This window comes from Emiliania huxleyi (genome assembly GCF_000372725.1).
Source record: "Emiliania huxleyi CCMP1516 unplaced genomic scaffold EMIHUscaffold_62, whole genome shotgun sequence".
Taxonomy (NCBI): domain Eukaryota; phylum Haptophyta; order Isochrysidales; family Noelaerhabdaceae; genus Emiliania; species Emiliania huxleyi.
Genome location: NW_005197351.1, coordinates 196190 through 208778, shown reverse-complemented (window position 1 = coordinate 208778; position 12589 = coordinate 196190). Strand labels below are relative to the sequence as shown.

At 65.6% G+C, this 12589-nt stretch overlaps 2 protein-coding genes across 2 annotated transcripts; one reads left to right on the top strand and one right to left on the bottom strand.

Annotated features, from left to right (window-relative positions):
- Positions 1 to 7560: 7560 nt before the first annotated feature.
- Positions 7561 to 8058, top strand: EMIHUDRAFT_214654 (hypothetical protein; the record flags this gene model as incomplete). Its single annotated transcript, XM_005763706.1, has 1 exon — positions 7561 to 8058. One exon carries the CDS (start codon positions 7561 to 7563, stop codon positions 8056 to 8058), a length of 498 nt encoding a protein of 165 aa, XP_005763763.1.
- Positions 8059 to 10796: 2738 nt separating this feature from the next.
- On the bottom strand, positions 10797 to 12033 carry EMIHUDRAFT_104759 (hypothetical protein; the record flags this gene model as incomplete). The annotated part of the gene is made up of 2 exons (XM_005763705.1): positions 10797 to 11006; positions 11266 to 12033. The coding sequence occupies 2 exons, from the start codon at positions 12031 to 12033 to the stop codon at positions 10797 to 10799; spliced, it is 978 nt and encodes a 325-aa protein (XP_005763762.1).
- Between the last annotated feature and the right edge of the window lie 556 nt (positions 12034 to 12589).

Genomic DNA, 12589 nt, shown 5'->3' with positions numbered 1-12589 from the left:
TCCAGAGCGTGTCGCGTGCTGCTGGCAGTAGACGCCGGCGGGCGTCGTGTGTAGCCGTGCGAGCTCCGCCGGCTCGACGCCCAGTGCCTCGCACACAAAGTCGGTGAACGGGTACTCGCTCTCGTCGTAGTCGTGCACACGCACCTCCGCCGGCAGCAGCGTCGCCGCCCCTCGCGTCGACCCGGTGCGTTTGTGCCTCAGTCCTCGCTCCGCGCGCTCCGAATCTGGCGCCACGCGCACGCGAGCGGATGCTGCGCCCGCCGCCAGACGAGTCGCTCCAGGCTGGCCGGTGGCGCGAGGCTGCAGCTTCTCCTTTGCACCGGCCTCCACTTCGCACGGGTCATCGCACGGGTCATCGCACGGGTCATCGCACGGAAGCGCGCGCGGAGCCGCCGCTGCTGCCGCAGCAGCGGGCAGACTGTACAGCGCTCTGCTCTTGCCAAAGGTCTTCCTCACGAACTGGCCAAACTCGAGGTGACGTGAGGCATGCGCCACCTTCGCGCCAGCAGCGACGTCGTCGTCGTTGTCTTCAGCGAGTGAGAGGGCAGCTGAGCGCTGGAGACGAGCACGCTTGGCGGCCGACTCTTCGTTCGGGTCGAGAAACTCGTGCCGAAACGAACAGGTGGCCTCCTCACACGCCTGACCACGAGCCCACTTCTTGCAGAGCCGCGCTGGTGAAAAGTGTGGCGGCGGCACGGTGGGCACCAGTGCACCCCCTTCCGCCAGCGACTGCTGGGACTTGAAAGCATCAACGCCCAACGCTCGAAGCTCTGCGCGAAGGCCGTCAGCCGTTGCGTAGTCCTTGCGGTCCCTCGCCGCCACCCACTGCTCGAGCAATTCCTCCATGTTCGCCATGATCTCGAATGATCGCGCGGTCGTCCCCCGACAGACACGATGCGAAGTTTACTTTCGGGCCTAGCAATAATCATCCTCTGACCACCAACCAACCAGCCGTCGCCGTCAAGTAGTAGGGTGCCCACACAGGGCCCAAAAAAAGAAAGGAAAAAAGGAATGGGTCACCCCCGATCGCAGCACTTCGTTCGTGTTGTATGTACAGTCGAGATATTGAGATTGTTTGTGACCAGGAGGGTGGGTGGGACGCTGGGGATTCTCAAAGGTATACACTTGGAATGGCCGGATCCAGCCTTGAAAGTACGAGATCGCGCGCGCTTCGCGCGCTGCACCGCCTGTTCTCCGCGGCTGAGTGACGACGCGTGCCGTGTGCCAGCAGAGTTGGGGTGTTGGGCGCGCGCGGCGCGACGGCGCCCGCGAGGGAAGGCGCGGGTGCAGCGGCCGCCGGCGGTCGTACCGCTCATGAGGAGTCCTCTTGGTGCTCCTGGCGGCCGTTCAAAGCTCGGGCGCGCGCCGATGGGGGGGGGGGGGGTCTTGCTTGCCCCACACCGAGCGCCATCGGTCCGGACCGGCGTGGTCACCGAGGGTCGGCTTGCACAAGGTCTGAGCCGCGGGCGCTCGGCGCCAAGTGCAGTGTCACGCTCGCGCTGGAGCGGCTCACAATGGGGAACCCGTAGAAAAGAAAGAAAGAAAGCAGACAACCCAAACGAGGGATAGGGGAGGAGGACAGGGTCCACACCTGCACGAGCAGGATTTTGGAAGGACGATCAGGGGCACAGGTGGGGCTCTCCTGCTCCTGACAAGGGACACGACAGGCTCGCAGCGCGGCGGTGCACGGTGGAATCCCAACTCCACTGGCGGTCTCATCTCAGTCTAGCGACCTTCCTCCGGCTTCTCACCAGCAGTCTCTCACTCATTACCACGGGCACACTGACACAGGGGTGGCAGGGGCGGCGGCATGAGTCTCCCACATACTATGCGGGCCTCACTAGAGGTGCGGCCTGCGCGTGTCCTCGCCCTTGGGAAGGTCTTGAGGGGGGAGGAAGGGGCTGTGTGTCTGTGCATGCATGTGTGTGTGTGTGTGTGTGTGTGTGTGTGTGTGTGTGTGTGTGTGTGTGTGTGTGTGTGTGTGTGTGTGTGTGTGTGTGCGTGTGCGAGCTGCCCTGAACGCCACGAGCAGGCGCCTTTTGGAATGGGGAACCCTCGTTTCCTTCAGACGAAAATTCTTTTCTCGCGATGTCCACCCCGCCGCGCCGCTCGCGCCGCTCGCGCCGCCTCGCCTCCGCCTCCGCCGCCGCCGCGCCCTCGCCAGCCACGCCGCCGCCCGCCCGCCTCCTCGACCTCCCCACAGAGCTCCTCGTGCGCGTCCTCTCTCACTGCGACCCCGCCGACATCGCTCGCGTCGCGGCCGTCTCGCTGCTCTTCCACGCCTCGCTAGCGCTAGAGGGCATCCGCTTGTGGGCGCAAGAGCGCGGCTTCGAGCTGCCGGCGCAGCCAGAGGGTGAGGGCTGCGCCGTGCAGTGGCTGTGCTTTGTGGCGCTGCTTTGCGAGGCCAACCCGCCGGCGAGGGCGGCGGCAGGCGACATGCGCGGCGTCTTCATCGACGGCGAGGGGCGGCTCTCGTCGTGCGGCTCTGCGCCGCATCACAGTCCAGGCCTGCTCGGCCACGGCGAGGGCGTGATGCGGCTCAACTCGCCGACCCGCCTCCCCTCCACGCTGGGTGAGCGCGCCGTGAGCGTGTCAGCTGGCTTTAGTCAGAGCCTTGCCCTCACCGCCAACGGCGCCGTCTGGAGCTGGGGCCAGGGAGGCTTGGGCGCGCTGGGCCACGGCGACCATGAGGATCAGTGGCAGCCGACGAAGATCGAGGCCTTTGCTGGCCAGCGCGTCGTTGCTGTGTCGGCTGGTTACCACCACAGTCTCGCCCTCACCGCCGACGGAGCCCTCTGGAGCTGGGGCTGGGGAGGCTTTGGCCAGCTGGGCCACGGCGACAAGCAAGAGCAGCTGCTGCCCAAGAAGGTCGAGGCCTTGACTGGCCAGCGCGTCGTCGCCGTGTCGGCTGGAGCGTTCCACAGCCTCGCCATCACCGCCGACGGCGCCGTCTGGAGCTGGGGCTGGGGAAGCTTTGGCAAGCTGGGCCATGGCGACCAGCAGGACCAGCTGCTGCCGAAGAAGGTCGAGGCCTTCACTGGCCAGCGCGTCGTCGCTGTGTCGGTTGGAGCTCTTCACAACCTCGCCATCACCGCTGACGGCGCTGTCTGGAGCTGGGGCGATGAAAGCTATGGCCATTTGGGCCACGGCGACCAGCAGTACCAGCTGCTGCCCAAGAAGGTCGAGGCCTTGGCTGGCCAGCGCGTCGTCGCTGTGTCGGCAGGAGAGCGTCACAGCCTCGCCCTCACCGCTGACGGCAGCGTCTGGAGCTGGGGCGATGGAGGCGACGGCCGGTTGGCCCACGGCGACCAGCAGGCCCAGCTGCTGCCGAAGAAGGTCGAGGCCTTGGCTGGCCAGCGCGTCGTCGCTGTCTCGGCGGGAGGCAGCCACAGCCTCGCCCTCACCGCCGACGCCGCTGTCTTCACCTGGGGCAAGGGCGAGAGCGGCTGCCTAGGCCACGGAGAGGACCTGTCGAGCCAGCTGCTGCCCAAGAAGGTCGAGGCGTGGGCGCCGGGGCAGTGATGAGAAGGGCGAAGGGTGCAAGGCTCTGTGTTGCCACGTCGCACGCCTCTTCGCGCCGCCGGCACTGGGCTTGGGCGGCCCTCCGCCGACGCTCGCCACTTGCGACGTATGCGAGAGTTGCGAGGGGCGAATTCGGGAATGTACCGTATAGAGTGCAGCGACGACCCTGCAAGGGCGGCTCCCCCGTTGTAGAGGGCCGTACTCGGGTGAAACCAATTCTTTTTGTTTGTCGACCCCTCACCCCTCCACTGGACACAGCACCCTCGGGGTAGGCGCACGCGCGCGCGGGTGAGGGTCCCCCGGCGGGGAAGGGGGCGGAGCTCTGGGGGGAGGCGCGGGGGCCGGCCGGGCGAGAGCGAGGCTTGACACGATCCGACCCTGCGATCCTGCTATACACGGCGGGCCGCAGGTATTCGTCCACACTCACTGCTCCGCTGTGCACTCCGCTGTGACTTTTGATGTTGCACAGATAGATAGCGGCCGACACGACAAAGAGAGGGTTTGAGCAAAACGTAGGGCGGAAGGAAGAAGGCGGGGGGCAGGCAGGGTGTGTGTGTGTGTATGTGTGTGTCTCAGGCGCTCAATCTGCCGATGCGTGATTGTGTGTGGGCTGCTCCGAGGGGGCCCTGTGCGATCCGACGGGTAGGGGGTCTGTGCCCGGGCGGTGTCCGGTGCAGAGTCTCCTTCTGAGGTCCCGCATGTGATGTTGGGTGTGAGGTTGTGGCGGCAGTGAATGAACCCAAGCGCCAAGGGGGGAGCTGATCCCACTCGTAACCAACTCTCAGGGGCAGTAGGTGGGCGAGCTTCAAGCGCGCTCATCTCGAACGACAAGGCGTCGCTAGGCGCGGTCTTCCGCGGGGGGAGCGTCGTCGACGGGTGCGGGACCGCGGCGCAGCCGGTGCCGCGACGATGCCTGGTGCGCGCCTTCCTCCTCGGCCGCGGCTTTGCAGATGGCGAGAAGCCCTCCGACGAGGAGGACGAGAGCGAGGACGAGGGCGACGACGGGCCGGACGAGGTGGAGGTGGAGGTGCAGCAGGACTCGGATGCGGAGCGGGAGACGTCGCAGGAGGCTGCCGACGACCCGCCCGACTTTATCGCCACGCCGTTTATGCTCGAGCTCGATGCGCGCGAGCGAGAGGCGTGCCCACCGCTGCCGTCTCGGAGCGACACGATGGTGGGCGACAAGCGCGCGCTAGGTGGGCCCGAGGCTTTCCCGGGCGGGGCGAAGCGACTGGCGCTCGACTCGCCTGCCGCTGCGCCTTAAGAGGGCGACGTGCGGGGTGCGGGGTGCCGGGGTGCGGCTGGTAGGGGGTGCGTGCGAGAGCCCCTCTGCTGCGCCACACGTCGCTCGGGCTCAGCCGTGTCGCCTGCTGCTGTACGTAGGGGCGGACGGTTTTGCCAGACCGCCTTGACGTGCCATCCACTCGCAGCACTTTGGGCCCCGGAGGCGGAGCCCGGACACTGCGGGCCCAGCGGGATGATGGGCCGACAGAGGCAAGCGCGACCCCCCATGCGCGCGCGCGAGAGGTCCGAGGACCCCGTGTGCGTACACGCGGCTTTGTGTCTGCCTCTAACGCGGTACGTACTAACGTACACACATACGTGTAAGGGTGAGATCGGGTCGTTCACGTTTGAATGTAAAAGCCGTACACGAACCACATCGCACATGCTGAGCCATGAGACACGAACGCAAACCGGCCCCATGTCCCCATGAGTCATGCGCACCGCAAACCATGCTTGTGCGGTCACCTCTGCACCGCCCGAACTGCGGCGCCCTCGCCCTCGCCCTCGCCCTGACCCTCGCCCGCGTCCTCGCCGAGCAGCCATGCCGGCGGGAAAGCGGCGCCGTGCACGCCGCGCGCCTTCGGGTGGCGCGAGAAGAAGCCGAGGACGAGGTCCGCGTAGGCGAAGGGGTGGAGATGGTGCAGCGGCCAAGTGTGGCCCCACTCTCCTACGCACTGGACGACCGACGCGCCGCTCGCGCACGCGCCGTGCGGCTCGTTGCACGAGAGGCGCCGCAAGCCGTCGAACTTGGTCGGGTGGGGCCGGTTGGCGGTCAGGTTGCAGCCGGCGGCGCGCGCAAACTGCCTCGTGATGGCGGGCACCTCGTGGTAGAAGAAGCGGTCGTGCGAAGTGGTGGCGCCGTCGGGCGCACCGCCGAAGCCATTGGACGCGTTGGCGGGCACGTAGACGTCGTCGAAGCCTACGCAGAACTGTGCGAGTGAGAAACAACAAAGGCTGTGGAACCGGGCACCACGTAGACGTCGTCGAAGCCGTGGAGGTCGAGCAGCGAGACGGGGTGCCTATCTCTCGGCCACGTCTCGGTCGCATCTCGGCCATCTCTCGGCTATCTCAAGGTCGAGCAGCGAGGGCGGGGTGCCTCGGCGCCCGGTTGTAGCCCCAGATGCGCGAGCCGGCGACGGGCGCGGCGCTCGCCACCAAGTCGGAGAAGTCGAGCGCCGCCTGGTACGCCATCAGCCCGCCCGCGGAGATGCCGGTCAGGTGGATGGCCTACCGCCACAGCCTTGCACATAAATGCACCAGGACGGTGCTGGTCTCAACAGGTCCGACCGGTGGGCTGCTCCTCCAGGTCGAGGCAGAGCGTCGCGCTCAGCCGCCGGAAGAGGGAGGCGACCAAGGAGCGGTCGTCCATGCACGACGCAAAGTTGCAGCCCCAGGTCGAGTCGCAGCCCGCGCAGCTGTCGTAGCACTTGTACCTATATGGTTTTGGCGGGTCGAGCAAGGCACGTGCGGGTGCCGGATCTTCCTGTCACCACTTGCACGCACCGGTCGTTCCAGCCGTCGCCATTGTACCGCGGCGCGAGGCAGGTCGGACCTTGCGGACCGGGCTCCGTGTTGAGCCCATTGCCGTCGACGTTCCACGCACGCGAGTCGCCCGAGTACGCGTCGCCAGATCCGTGTGGCTCTGCCACCACAATGTCGAGCTGCCACTCATCGACGAAGAAGGCGAGCCGGTCTTCCCTCCGTTCTCTCCTGGCTGTGTCGTAGAAGCCGTGGAAGTCGAGCACGAGCATCTGAGGCGACCACCGCGAGTAGGCTGGAGGCAGCGACAGCCAGTAGTTGCGGGACGCCCACCCGCCAGGCTGCGAGGAGTCGCGGACCCAGAGGTCCAGCCTCTCGGCGCCGGCGATGCCGGAGGCAATCGGAGGCGGCCTGCCGCAGCCAGGAGAGGGGAAGACCGCCTGGCATGTGAAGAGGACGAGGGTCGGGCTCATCGTGGCAGTTCACAGCCTTGTTATGGAGAAGAAAATACCTCTTATGGCGCACCTGAGTGGCAGTTAGTTGTGTTCACATAAACGCACAACCCCGGGCCCGAATCGCACAGAGTCACGCAACACGGGACCCCAGCGAAGGCGAGCAAAAACCTTATGTTCACACAAAGTGTTGTGTTCACAGCCTTGTTATGAGAAGAAAATACTTCCGATTGCGCTTTGCGCTGGTCTATGAGAGGTTGAGGTGCGAGCCCTGGTGGCCCTGGGGCTGGACCGCCGCCACCGCCTCGCGCGTTTAGCGGGGGGTCAAAACTTAGAAGGAGGACAGCCTATAAAGAAAAGAAACGCAAGGTCGAAGCTGCCACCTTATCAACCACAACGCAAAAGGCCCGCGCGTGCTATACAAGAATACGCGCGTTCGAAATTCTTTTGTTGTTTGCTTGACCTAGTCGAATGCTCGCGAAGCGTGTCCCGACGTGTGTTTGTCCCGACGGGTCGAATTTCAGTGTACGTACTTTTAGCTTACTGGGAGAAAAGAGAGAGGGGGTTGTGTCCTCTAGGCCCCTAAGGGCCCTACGCGCGGCGTGAGAGCTCGGAAGCGAGCTCTCTCTCTCAGTGTATGTGGCTCTTTATACGTACATTCCCGTAGGGCGTAGGAGGACTCTTATTTCCGCTGAATTTATTCTGAGCCCTTTGCACTATCACGGCTCCCGCGGCTCAGCGGCGGTTCCAGCCGTGGCGTAGGGCGTTTTGGCGCGCAAGCAGACCCTATCTGGCTAGGAGCCGGAACCCTGTGGATAGTCGAATGCTCGCGAAGCGTGTCCCGACCGCAGCACCGCTACACGCTGGAGGCGCTGATGAAATAGCGCGGGCCGCAGGCACGGCCTCAGTCGCAAGCCACTTCTCCGCACGCGTCGCCCCGATCCTCTTGCTGCTCACGCTATCGACGCTGCCGCTCTCCCGCGTGCACAGCGTCAGCGCGTCCGTTGCCGGCGCTCAGCCCGTGCTGTATGCCAGCAGCCGCGACAGCGAGGATAGGGCACTGCTGGAGGATATCACAGAGTCGCCTGCGGCGGCGCTGCTCGCGCTGCCTCCAGGAGAGCGGCAGCGGCAGGAGTCGTTGCAGCGTCTGGAGGACGAGCGGCTCGAGCAGTGCCGCGCCGCGCGCATGTTTGACACCTGCTTCTTCTTTGGCACTGCTGGGCCAACGGCCGAGAGAGCGACCGCCCGTGCAGGGGAGGGCCGTGCCACACAGCCACAGTCACAGGGCGGGCGGCCAGTCCGGACATTGCCGACCTGGTGAGGATGTGAGGGGAGGTGGCTCAATGTGGTTCTTCTAGGGCAAAACGGCACAGGATTCCTAGCAACTCTCTCTCGAGGTTCTCGAGGTGGATATCCTTTGGCCGCGTTGGGTAGCGAGGATTGGTGTGACGCGATCCACGCAGGCGTGTTTTCTGGCGGCCGACCGTCAGTGCACGGAGTTGCCCCTTCTCCGACTGCCCCGGCTAGTTCCCGAGTTTCGCGGGAGTGACCCCATGCGTCAAACCCGAGACCTAGCGCGGGTGGGTTGGAGGGGGCTCGCCCCGTTCCTCCCCATCGGGCCGCATAAGCGGCCACGCCTCGCAGATTCGTTTTCGCGCCTGGGTCAGGCGCGCGGGGCATCCCCCGGGTCGCTCGACCAGCGATCCGAAGAGTGGCCGCTATGCGAAGGAAAGAGTGGGGCCCTCGGGGTACGCCTCCGTCCGGCCCCCTCCGAGGGGGGAAGGGAAGTGCGGGGTCCCCACGGGCGCCTCAGTTCGGCCCTCCCGAGGGGGGGAGGGGAGCAAGGGGGTGGGGGGATCAGGGCGGTGGGGAGGGGTCTCGATTTCTTGTGGCTAACACTTGCCTTTCGGGGAGGGGCCTCCGGCCGTGCTAGCGCAGTGGCGCCCGCTCGACATCTTCCCCTCCTCCCTCGAGGCAGCGAGTAGGCAGCGAGAGGAGGTCTCGAGCGCCTATATGAAGGTATGTGAGATGGTGATGGGAATGGGTGGTCGGTCGGTCGGTCGGGCGGGCGGGCGGGCGGGCGGGCAAGCGGGGAGAGGCGGGCGGGGCGGAGCGGGCGGGCGGGGTGATCGGAGAAATCGTAGCCACAATCAGCCGCAGCGGAGCAGCAGCAGCAGCAGCAGCAGCTGCAGCAGCAAGCAGCAGCCAGATTGCTGCCGTTGTCTGCGCCGCGATCCGCCGCCGTGCCGCCGCGCCGCCGCCGGCTGCGCTCGCCGCCGCCTCGTAGACGACTCCTCTCGCGCTCGGAGAGCCGCGCAGCGGGCCGCGAGGTTGTGGTCAGAGAGCAGCGGGGTTGAGATCCACAAAATCGGCCAAATTTGAGGTTGCTCGAGAGAGCCTGGAATGGTCCCGCGCCGTTGCCCCGATACGGTGCATCACGTCTCAGCCGCGATGGGCCGGTTCCGCCGCGTAGTCGAGCGCAGGAGCTCGGAGGCAACTTTGTCGACAAACTGGTCGAGCCAAAAATCGGCGAGGAAGCGGTACCGGCGGCACTCCGGGACGAATCCGGACTGATCACATTGTTCGGCACCGCGACGGCGAGCCGCCGCGAGCCCACCGGAGAGCTGGGAGCCGCGGCACTGGACTGCGCCGCCAGCGAGGCGAGAGCAGCAGCCGACCGGCCGTGACATGGCAGTTAGACGGCCTAGCAACTCAGGGATGCGTGAACTTGATCGTTTTTGTTCACACAAAGTGTTGTGTTCACAGCCTTGTTATGAGAAGAAAATACTTCCGATTGCGCTTTGCGCTGCCGCTGGTCTATGAGAGTCGGTTGAGGTGCGAGCCCTGGAGGCCCTGGGGCTGGAGGGAGACTACCCGCGGGCCTAGAAGGCCCGGCGCGCAGGGGGGTAGGTAGGTAGGTAGGTAGTGGTAGAAAGGTGAAGAACAGTAAGGCTCGGACTGGACACCAACGCGGTATGGGTGGGCGCGGGACAGGATGATGACGACACGCATGAGCGACACACAGACACAAACAGGCTCACAAGACACACAGCCAGCTGGCTGCCACACACCCTGAGTTGGCGTACACGTAACACGTAACTCAGGGCCACGTCCTCCCTGTCGCCCCCCCCCAGCACTCCAACCAAGGTGCCAAGAGAACAAACAAGGGCACAACAAACAACAGACGACAGGAAGTAACATGCGAGGCTAGAGCAGGCTTGCTCCGCCTCTAGCAATCTAGCCGGCCGCAAGGCGCGGACAAGACCGTGTGTGGAGTCTAGTGAGGTGTCTATGGACGCCCTCTTCACAGGCTAGCCGCCAGCAGCTAGCCCTAACTCGCACTCACGGGTGACGACAATTCATTGTATGAGTGTATGCGAGCAGAGGCGCGTGTGCTAATTCTAGGCCGCACGTCGTGGCACTATGACGGAGGTAGATGCTGGCAGGCATGATACGGTGTTCTGCTGGGGTGACTTTGGGGCGAGCATGCTGACAAGGTCGACGAACGCAGGAGCTGCTGCGCGGACAAGGGGGGCGATTGCTCGAGATGAGCCGAGATGACGCGCGAGATCAAAGGGTTGCACGCTCAGTCTCTCGTGCGTGCAGGCTCGCAGGTGCTGAGGGATGTTGTGTTATGGCACACATGCGGCGGCGTGTTGCGTCGAGCGCACTCAACGGACAGCACTAGCCCACTAGCACTAGCCCACTACCGCACTAGACGGCTCTCTAGCCGCTAGGTAGACTACACACGAGTCCGCGAGATCAAGAGGGGGGAGGGGGGGGGTGCCCGGGGGGACGCTCTGGTGTGACTGTTGACAACCTCTTGGACTTCGGGTACACGGCGGGCAGAGAGCACGACGACAACACGAGGGAAAAGCATGTATGTTGCAAAATAAGTACCGATGCAGACACACACACTTCGAAAAAAGTTCACCGGCGACTGGACTGGATGTATATACGAACGGAAACGGAGGCGACAGCGGGGCCGCCACCCGCGACAGTGGCGCGGCCTTGTGATTCCTCCTCGCGCTCGGGCGATGCGCTCCGGCGCGGCGGCCTTCAGCCCGCCGCCTGCACGAGTCCCTCCAGCGTCGCGTCGAGGTCGAAGCTGGCAGCGGAGCAGAAGTTGGCCTTTGCGACTCGAAGCTGCCGCCTCGGCGGCGCGAGTGTCGCCCCCACCGCCGCCGGCGGCTGCTCCGCCGAGTGCAGCACGAGGCGCACGTTGACGCAGTGCGCCCACGAGGTGCCGAGGCAGGCGCTCATCTCGTCCTGCGCGGCGGCAGGCGAGGCTCGAACGGGCCTCTCTCTCTCCCCCCCCCCCCCTCTCTCTCTCTCTCTCTCTCTCTCTCTCTCTCTCTCTCTCTCTCTCGCTCGCTCGCTCGCTCGCTCTCTCTCTCTCTCTCCTCTCTCCCCCGCCTGCCTCTCTCTTCCTTGCCGGGCATGGGGGGGGGGGGGGCTCCGCCTCCGGCTCTCCCACGCGGCTGAGCTCGCGCAGCCCGCCGTCGTCCGAGCCGCTCGAGCCCTGCACCTGGTTCGTCACGAGCACGACGAGCCCCTCCTCCTCCGCCAGCGACTTGAAGAGCGCCGCGTGCGACGAGAGCAGCCGCTGCCGCTCCGACAGCCGCGCCCTCTCAAAGTGGGCTCGCGCGGGGGCGGCGATCGAGTCGACGACGAGCAGGCCGGTGGCGAGGCGCGTGTCGTCCTGGAAGAGGGCGCGAATACGAGAGAGGCACTGCTCGTACCCCTCCCACTCGTCCGCCGCGAGCACAGTCACGCGGTACAGAAGCTCGTGCGGGTCCGCCTGGACGCCCCGCCGCTGCAGCGAGCGCACGACGAGCTGCAGCAGACGCGTCGCCTTGAAGCCGCACTCCGTGTCGACGTAGACGACGCCGGCGCCGCGCGCGTGCCCTGTCACCAGCGCCTCCGCAGCCACCGCCAGGCAGAGCTCCGTCTTGCCGACAGCGCTCGCACCGACAATCTCAGTGACGCTTCCCGGCCGCAGTCCACCGCCGAGGTGGCCGTCGAGAGCGGCGAGCCCCGTCGGAAGCGGAGCCTCGCGCATGAGCTGCTGCGCCGTGCTCGGCGGCGGCGCGCACACCGCCGCCGCCGCCGCGACGACAGCCCGGACGTCGCTGACATAGAGGTCGAGCGCCTCGACCAGCTCAAGCTCGCTCATGCAGAGGAGCCGCCGGGCGCTCGTGATGCCGCTGCGCTGAACCGCGAGCAGCGCCTCCTGCGAGAGCTGCTTGGGGCCGTGCAGCACGTTGTCGGGCGCCGCAGGGCGAACGGCGATCATGCGAGAATGGCGGTGCGAGAATGGACCGGAGCGGTCGAAGAGAGCGAAATCGAGAAAAAAAATTTTTTAATTGAGATAGAGTGTAGTTTTTGTTCAAATTATTTTTAAAGACTTGGAGTACAGCGTTGCGACAGCGCCGCAGCCGGCCTCCAAGTGGGAGGGAAGTGGACGGGGCCCTGAGCCGACCTAGTTGCCAAACGGAATGGGGCGCCCAACACGACAAAACGAAAAATCTCTCTCTCTCCCAACACGTGCCGGATTACTGTGCCTTCCCCGGGCACAGCCTTTCGGTTCGTGAAGGGTCGGTGCGTGTCGTGACCCCCTGGAACACCCGTACCCCCGCACCATCTCCGTCGCCGCTCGGTTGAGCACTTGAGCACTTGATAGGGTCGATTCCGCGTGGTACAGGACCCCTCGCTCGATCGTCTCGCCCTCCCTCACTGGCCGCAGTCAGTCAGTCAGTCTTACACACCTCCAAGCAAGGAGGACGGGCCCACACGCACACACACGCTGCACACGATTGGCTCGGGAGCCGACACGAGGCACGCTGTCACCG